General features: G+C 38.1%; 1 protein-coding gene across 1 annotated transcript; it reads right to left on the minus strand.

Moving 5' to 3' along the window:
• Positions 1-508: 508 nt before the first annotated feature.
• On the minus strand, positions 509-9,174 carry LOC140274703 (kelch-like protein 10). The gene is made up of 5 exons (XM_072370073.1): positions 9,023-9,174; positions 7,009-7,492; positions 4,329-4,946; positions 3,784-3,933; positions 509-868 (listed from the first exon to the last, which is right to left on the minus strand). The coding sequence occupies exons 1-5, from the start codon at positions 9,172-9,174 to the stop codon at positions 509-511; spliced, it is 1,764 nt and encodes a 587-aa protein (XP_072226174.1).
• Between the last annotated feature and the right edge of the window lie 473 nt (positions 9,175-9,647).

Raw genomic sequence — 9,647 nt, forward strand, 5'->3', positions numbered from 1 at the left:
GTCTCTTTGAGCAAGCTACTTGTTTAGTTTGCTGTGTATTACTCAAACAGTGCACTGTTACAGAATATCTATAAAAGTATCCCCCTTTTTACTTGGACTTGAAATAGACAGCGCCAATAAAAATGATGATAATACATGTAATAATAATGACAATAACAATAATAATTAGAGTCACATCTGGTAATAGAAATTGCATTACTGTTAAATCTGTTTTGAATTATACATAGAAAAAATATCATATTTGAAAAGACAAAAGCAGGAGGCTGTAAAATTATTAACTCCAGGTCAATCAAGGCAGAAACTGATCTTTCTTGTGAAGTCAAGTTAATGTTAATGTAAAGATCTAAAATATTAAACACAAGACATCTTAAACAAACTGAAATGTATAGAACTATGCAGAAAAAAATGTCAACTGTAGTTTGATGCACCAAGAAATTTATTTAATTACAGCCAGGCCTGTCTTGGCTGGTGGCATTTGGCGGGGCTGTATTAAACTGCCGCAGACGTTTTAGGTAGAGTCCCCTGCCTCCACCTCTTCTTCAAAATGTAACAGTGGCAGAGCGTCACGGCGGACAGCATACTCGGTCATGTTGGGGAGTCCAGACAGTACGCAGCAGCTTAGGGCACTGCGGAAGATCTCCATATCACAGACCTCAGACCACTCATCCACTGTAGAGTCGTAGTACTCAACATTGTAGGTAGTGGTAAAGCCATTGAAGCCCCCAACAACAAAGAGGCGGTCTTCAATTACTTCTATGCCAAAGTTACTGCGGGGTGTAATCATAGAGGCCACATTTTCCCAAGTGTTGGTTTGTGGGTTGTAGGCCTCAGCATTGCGCAGACGGTTGTTGCCGTCAAACCCGCCAACCTGCGAGAGCAAAAGTTAAGTGACATGACATGTCATGAGCCAATGTTATGGTCTGGACTCTATCTTTTTGGGGCTGTTTGGAGATGTTCTCAATCTCCAAATGTTGTAATGTTGTAAAATGTAAGTTTGCCTCCTGCCCTCTTCTCTCACACTCAGTTTTAGTTCGGTGCATAGTTCCCACCTGTGCTCTGTTAATCATCACTCCCCTCAGTATTGGTTTTCTTTGTTCCTCTCCAGTTCAGCATACAGTTCTTTTTCTTTTCTGCTTGTTCAGCACCCCTGTTTACTTTTTTCTGGATACATTGGTTTGCAAGTTTTTCTTAAATAAATTTTTTATTTTGTTCTTATCTGCCAGTGTCCTGTCAGTGTTAACATTTGGGTCTGAAACCTACTCCTCAGCACATAATTGGTCTAAAAAGTTTTTTTTTTCTTTCTTGATAAATGCCAATTTTTCTAAGTATATCACCACATTTATTAGGAGACTAAGATGTGCACATTTGTGTCTGGTTGCATAACAGAAAAAGAGTAGATGGGACTATCCAGTTTTGCAGGGGACATCCTAAAACAGATCTATTCTCAAAACACAGGCTTATTTCAATAATGAATAAAGCAGTCTACCAGAAGCAAGACGAATTAGTGCAGAACAGCGAACAAGCAAACCTGTTGATAATCAAGATTCTGTAGTTCATGAATCACATGTGTCACACACCACTTATATCTTGTAAGAACACAGGCTGTATAAGCATTAATCTGATTACCAGTTCAAGTGAAATATTTATGTGCTTACCTAAGTTTTATGGTCTTAAACAGTTCTATGGTCTTTTATTCTATCTATTCCATGGAAAATAAATGCTTTTTTTAACATTTTGTTGTACCGGATTAAGCATTTGCCAGTGCGACATATTGTTGCACAATGATGGCATCTAATTAATTCATACTTCATCAGTTTGGATCTGTCCGTTTGTTGTTTCCTGTGGTGTGCATGCACTGCTGACATAATAAAAGTCCTACGAAGACTGTTTTTATACATTTAAAATTGAATGGAATTTTTATTGATATGGAGCCAGAAGTGTTAAAGGGGAACTCTATTTTTAAACCTAGACCTTATTTCTGGCATGAAATGCATTTATCTACTCAACAAGAACAGTTTGGCGAAAGATAGAAGATATTTAGATAACTCGCGATCCATATAATGGAGTGAACAGGACTTAGAGGATGCAGCCTCTAAATAAGGCATTATCTGTCTTTATTTCATCAACACTTTAAGACGAAAAAGTGAACGAACGCGTACTATTGCTCTGTTAGCACATAGCTACTGTTATGTGGCTACTTACAGCTATAGGAGAGCTAACGGAGGGAATTCTACACACACCTCTACTGGGACGACTTCATCGACATGCATGGCTGCAGCACAGCTCATTCACTCCGGTAAGAACGTCCATCTTACTCAAAGTCGTTGTTCACGTTGTCAAAATTTGATAAATATCCTGCCATGTTGTATAAAACTAGCAGTAGCAAACTCCATGTGAAGTTAGCCGACTGTCACAGAGCAAGGAGTAAATAAACTGTGCTCCAGGGGGGCATGTGGATGAAGTGGTCCCAGTAGAGTGCCTATGTAGAAATCCCTCCGTTAGCTCTCCTATAACCGCAAGTAACCACATAACAGCACCTATGAGCTAACAGAGTTATAGTACACGTTCGTTCGTTCATTCATTCGGCTTAAAATATTGGTGAAATAAAGACACATAATGCCTTATTTAGAGGCTGCCTCGTCTTTGCCCAGTTCACTCCGTTATATGGATCACGAGTTATCTAAATATCTTCCGAAGGACCCCGATTTTCGCAAAACTGTTCTCGGTGAGTAGATAAACGTTTTTCATACCAGAAATAAGGTAGGTATGAAAAAGGTTTAAAGATACTGGAGTCCAACTTCCTGGCCCACAGTGAGGCCTCTTTCCAAAATCTGAAGCCAAAGTCACCCAAAGTACTCAAGACAAATTCCAGGCGGAAAAAAACAAAGGTGTCAGAGATTACAGGAATTCTCATTGGAATGAATGGACTTACAGTTTATTCGCATATGAAGACAAACGTATGTAGAAATGATATCTAAGTGTTTAAGTGCACGACTCCAGATTTTATTTTGTGGCATTAAAATAACGTACTGTACAAAGATAAGAATTCATACTTAACACTGATAGTTAAACATAAAGGCCTCCCTCTAAAACAGGTCTGGTACCCAAAGCTGTTGAAGTAAATGAAGACCTTGGCCTTTATTTGAAAAAGAGCTTTCTGCATACTAAAGAGCTAGAAAAATAAACCTTTTCTCCAATTAGGATGTGAAAACACTGGAATTAAAGTTGAGACTCTGCACTTTAAGCCCATTTCATTATATATTTTGAAAGAAAGCTGCATAAAGGAAGAAATCATTCCTCTTTTTGAGTTAGTGTGTGTTTGAAATAACTTGACATATCTGTAGCACCACATGTTGCTTTTTAAAAATGTGAACAGATTGGCACTAATATCTTTGTACAAATGTTGATGATTTTCAGATTATGACTTGTAATGAATGTGGCCATCACCTAGGTTTTTCATGATCATCACGAGGAGGTTAACAGTTTTGACTCTGAGTGAAAAATCCTCAACTGAATGGATGAATAGCCATCAAATTTGGTTTTCTTAAAGCTCATCATCTTTAGCGGAGCTAAACGGTGAATAAATGCAGCCAAAATATCAATAATCAATCAAATTAACAGTTAACTGTGGTCAGAAATTAGATGTGACCATTACCACCATCTTAATGCTGGTAGACCCCTCTGTGAGTCTGATTGGCTTAAAAACCCTGCTGATGAAAGCTTTCAGACATTATAGATGTAGTTTATATGTACCCTGTGTGTCGGCTGTGTTCCTTCACTTACTGCATAGACATGATCTGCATATGCAATGACTCCCACTCCACTGCGCCGGATGTTCATGGGGGAAATGATTGTCCACTGGTTGGTCTCTGGGCTGTAATACTCCGCTGTCTGGAGGCACTCGTGTCCGTCAAATCCACCACAAATGTAAACCTTAAAGCAGAGGCATTAAGCAGTTTTACTTTGTGTTCAAAAGCTTCTGTTTTTTGTATATTTTATCATTACAGACATATGCTATTCAATTAAAATACCATATAAGGGTTGTGATTTGTATTTAGAAAGTTCCGTCATAAATGATGACCATTGGGGCATATGTTACTGAAAGTTAATGCATTTAAATATTCAACATGTGGACCTTTCCTTTTCACAAGAAAAACCATCTAATCCTGGTTGTTCATACATTTACTCTGACACAACTCATTTTCAGAAAGTCAACAGACTGTTTTTCTTTACTGTTCGTGTAATAGCCTTAAAGGGCAGTTTTCTTTTAAGACACCAGAAAAATCTCTCACTTTAATGACTCCCAGCAACTCTTTCAGTCCACCCACCTTGTTTTTGAGGGCTGTGCAGCTGGCGTCACTTCTCTGCTCATGCATTGGAGCAATAAGACTCCATTGGTTGATTTCAGGTCGATAGTACTCTGCAGTGTTGAGTCGTGTGTGTCCATCATAGCCTCCCATTGCATAGATGCATCCGTTCAAGACAGTCACGCTCACATAGCAGCGGCGGCAGTACATAGGTGCCACCTCATGCCAAGTGTGTGTCAGTGGGTCAAACCTGCGTACGCTGTTGAAATGCTCCACCCTATCAAAGCCTCCAACACAGTACACATAGCCATCGAGGAAGGCAGCACCATGATAGGCACGAGGACGCTCAAGATTGTTTGTCACATTTGTCCAGCGGTCAGCCCGGATATCATAAGCCTCTATGCCGTTGGTTGGATCACCACCGCTCCAGCCCCCAATGGCTAATAGGATGGTACTAGGCAGGCGGGGACGGAAATGGGGGTTACAGATCCCAGAGTAAGGGAGCCTGTATGTGATGATGTGGGATATAGTTCTTGTGGCATTAGCAATCATAGGCAGGCATTCGGGGTTGTTGTTCACCAGCTCATTGGATAGCACATTGGTCCTGATGTACTCTACACCCAACAGGGCCATTCTGACCTACACAGAGATAACAATATAAAATCCACAAATATAACTTTATGGGTTGTAGCACATGAGGTCAAATATTCAGGCAGTTAACTGACATTTTAGCATTTCCCACCTTTTTAAAAATATTCTAAGCTCCATGTATCCTGGCCCCATCTATTGTACAGACCCAAATTTGAAAAATATTCCCGCCCCCTCAAGGTAGGGTAGCTGTATCATCTAATTTTCTCATGAAAAACAAATACCATGACAGGACCAGAATAAGCTTTCTTTTGTCTATCGACAGAGCTCTAAGCCCTTTGACTCCTAATCAGTATTACATCTTAAAGTCAGAGTAAAACCAAATTCAGAGACTTGCATGTGTTATACAATAATGACTAAAAACACATTAAAACTGAGACTGAAGGCTATGTTGTATTGATTTGTGGAACTGGACAGTTAAATAGATAATAAAGAAACAAGCAAAAGAGATAAAATAAAGAAAGAGATTTTCATATATTTTCTGTTCAGAATTTTTGGGGCATGACTAAAATCATGGCTCCAGGATGCAGTGGATACCTGATTTAAGGTGAGAAAAAGACCTAAACACTGTGATGTTATAATGGATATAACACAACGCACTGGCCTCACATGAGCCAACCATACCTATAAACTGTATCAGTTTATAGGCAATTAGTAATTGTTCTGCCTTCATCATGGCCTGCCTTCATCATGGAAAATTATCTCTTTTGGATGCCTGAATATAGGGAATGCCGACTTATAATGTCAAGAAATAATGACATGTAAAAGAAATGGCTTGGTTGTGTGATGAACAAAATTAAAACGCAGCACAACTGCAGATGTTGGACGGGCTACAATCAACTCAGATAATCAAATTTATGCTTAGTGGATTAAAGGGACAAGAAAACTGTTCCGTTCTGTGGTTATTACAGGACTGTAGCTACAGTTAGTGAAGTAACACATCATGAATACATTTTGTGAAGAAGCTAGACCATCCAATACCACCCACATCCAAGTTGACTATCTTGTTACACAAGAAGCCGCTCCCACGTCCAAGATATCTCTCCAGCAAAAGTCAAACAGGAGACGGAGAACAACGATTGAGGCACCTGATTTTATCGTGATATCAATGTTTTTATACACCTTAAAGCCCTTTATGAATATAAATTTACTGTAGAGTAACATTTTTCAATGTAGATGTTTTGCTGCTTGGGTCAAACATAATTATCTAATCTTATTCCAGAGTAGCTAACATTTGCTAACAACTGCTTACTTGACCACATACCATCTTCATCTCTCAATCTAATTGTAGCTAATTTAAATATGTTTGGCTTTAATCTTTCATGGAGTTAATAAGACTGACAGATTTATGACTTTACGACATGGTGCCTCATCAGAGATCACTGTGTGATCTATACTGGAAAAAAGGAATATTTGGCAAACTCAAATTTATTTCATAATCAAAAAGGCTTAAAATCCCAAGCATCCCAGTATTTTAATATCTAAAAATACAAGAACAATATTTATTGTTCTGTTCAGACAGTAATCTTAAGCTTGTGTCAAATAAATTAGGTATCAATTACGATACTTTAATACATAGCTTGTTTCTTTAGACTCTTTAGAATTAATTTATAATAATAATAATAATAACCATTATCATTCATTATCAATTCATTAGAACTCTTAGACTACACAGCCAAACCAAGATTCAAGAAAGAAGATGTCTATCTATCTACTTTCAAGTGCGATGTGTTGTGATACAAATGTCTTCCCGTTTGCCAGTTTCTGTTCTTGTTTGTCACTGTTTATGATAGATGAGGTCCAGTTGCCAGACTTATCTCTTTGTAACACAGGATTGGATAGATAAACCCATAAAGTAAAAGGTAAAGTGCAGCATAACAGTGAAAAAGAAGTTTGGATATCAAAATATCCTTAAACTTGGCATACTTAATCATGGACAAACTTGAGTAATGGGGCTTCAAAGCATTGATTATACATTTGCAAGGACAACATCACCAACTAAATGCTGAAGATTTGAATACTAAATTAAGCATATTCACAGAAGTTACTGTACCTTAGATAAGAGAGCTGCAGTGTGTTTCTCGCGCTCCTCTGGAACATGGGCGATCCACCTCACGATAGCCTCGTAGACGGTGCTCTCCTGCCGCACAATGAGGTCGTCTTTATCGATGATATCAGTGAGTTCCTCTATGGAGAGCTGCAGGAACTCTTTACCGGCTACAACCTCCTCAAAGTGCTCAATGATGTAGTGGTAGGCCTTGGAGTGCAATTTGAGGTGGAAGCAGATATTAGTGAACTGCCAGATGCCGACACAGTTTTTTGGGCACAGTATTCCCTCGAGGAAGTCACAGCAGGTTTGTATGACATCCATTGCATTGAGCTGATCAGCAGCTAGAAGAAGTTGCTGGACATTGGCCTCTGTGACAGAAACAGAGCCGGTGTATGCATAGTTGAGGATGAGCTGCATAATGTCCGCAGACAGGCCAGGGATGTGAAAAACGTTCTGGTCTGGGTTGGACCAGCGTGTGAAAAGAGCTCTGAGAAGAAGACACAGAGGAGAATTGCATTTTTGAAGAATACAGCATGCAATGTTTTCCTTTCTTTTCTAATTTCATTGCACTTAAAACAGATCCAACAAAGTGACAAAGTGGAACAGAGCCACAGAAAAACCGTGAAGCTTAACTTATCCTTCATCAATGTGTTGTCATATTTGGTCTGAAACTCTCATGAGATCATGAGTCATGAAATCAACTGAACAATTGACTTCTAAAATTGAGACGTTAGAAGAATGGATGATAGATTAGTTCTGTGATTTCCAACCTTTTTTCCGTGGTCAATCTAAAATTATTCTCTTGAAAATGTTTGACACTGAATCAGCATGAAAGTAAGCAAACTCATCTTTACAACCAAGGCATTTCATGCAAAAAAGCTGGAAATGTACAGTCAAACCCTGTTGATCCCTTATACACATCAACAAGAATAGGACTTAATTTCCCTTGTGAAGCACATCCATACTGTAAGTAAATTGCTGTATGAAGACAGACACAATGTGCCAACAACTATTTAATCTGCAAAAGACAGAATTTGTTGCTCCCCTTTTGACGCTTTTCTTTGTGCTCTTGTTTGCGTTCAAAGCGTAGAGAACATGCTTCCAATGACTGAGCAAACTGAACAAATTATTTGTTGGTCTCATTGTAGAGAGTGAATGTATTTAGTAAATCAATAATCTGACAGTGATTATGCTTTTTCAAGAATTCCTTTGTGGTTTTTTTCTTTCATTTTTATGAAATGAAACTTTCTTTGTTATAGCAGTGTTCCATGCACCTCTTCCACCCAAAGATATTTGATAATCTAGTAATTTCGTATGACTTTATTCAATGTGCAAATCTGATTTTCAGAACCCTGGCATTTTGTTTTGGACCCCATTCCTTCAGTGAGCCAATCAGCCTTGCATGGGAAACATACATCACTCCATAATAGTATCCAGCCTCCTCCCTCTGTATATCCACTTAGCTTCAATTTCAGATGATGCTGCATTGGCCGTACCTCAAAAAATATATATTATATATATATATTTAGTTTAATAGCAAAAAGATAATTTAACTAAAGAAACAAATTAACTAAAAATGCTCTACCAGTCCTTTAATATACCAATACTTTTATGTTTTATATCCCAACAAGCAAATTGGACTTCTAATTGGTGATTTTTTTTTTTACTAGTTGAAAGTTTAAAATGAGTTTAAAATCAGTTTAAGATTACAATTTCAACTTGTCATTGAAAGCACCATTAGTAGCTAACTGCTCTTACAAAAACAAACATTTATATAACATCTCAAACCCCTCACTGTTGGTCTCAAGTCACCGTTAATATTTTATTCAATGTTACGCTTTTTTACTTTCTTATGTTCACCAGATCCGTAATATATTATGTGACAAATCAGTTTTGTTAGAAATGCTTTAACATTTCAGTTCATTCTTTATTCTCAGACTCCCACCAGTAACTTAAAAAAGAAAAACAGCGTTTTTCAGTGCAAGTAAAGAGATATTAATCCATCAGATTTCCTTACCGAAAGTATGAGGTACAGTTACAGAGGATGACCTTGTGGACCTGAAATTCAACATCCTCCACTTTGATGACTGCATCACAAAATTGTCCCTCCAGACGGAGTTCATCAAACACCGAGCTTAGCCTGTGCGAAGGCTGGCCTTGTTCGCTCATCTTGAATTTTGACAACATGAGAGTCAAGCTGGCACAGTGAAGGCAGAATTGTGAACACGCTCATACATCACCACAGGATTCCAGAATGGAACCACACTACATCACAATGACATGACAAACCGAACATTCCTTCATCTTTACATTAGAAAAGTTCTCTTATCATGTCTTTAGCCTGACACTGTACTGATTGTAGTTTTACAAAAATCACTGAACAAGGGTGTTTAACATTCACAACAAGTACAGACAGCTCACTATCTGTTCCCTATCATATACAAAAACAAAAACAAATCTTTTTGTCTTTTTACGTATTTTACTATTAATTCCAGTAGCAAAAGAGCAGCAACAAGACTTTTCATTTTGTGAACAAAAGATATGCTGTTGGTCGCATATTTCAATGCAGATGTTTCCGTTTTGATGGTTGATTTCAGCAAAGAAGCCTATAGACCACCATGGGTTGAAAAAACATCACATTT

Source organism: Leuresthes tenuis, unplaced genomic scaffold, assembly GCF_036924035.1.
Source record: "Leuresthes tenuis unplaced genomic scaffold, fLeuTen1.0.hap1 SCAF_18, whole genome shotgun sequence".
Taxonomy (NCBI): domain Eukaryota; kingdom Metazoa; phylum Chordata; class Actinopteri; order Atheriniformes; family Atherinopsidae; genus Leuresthes; species Leuresthes tenuis.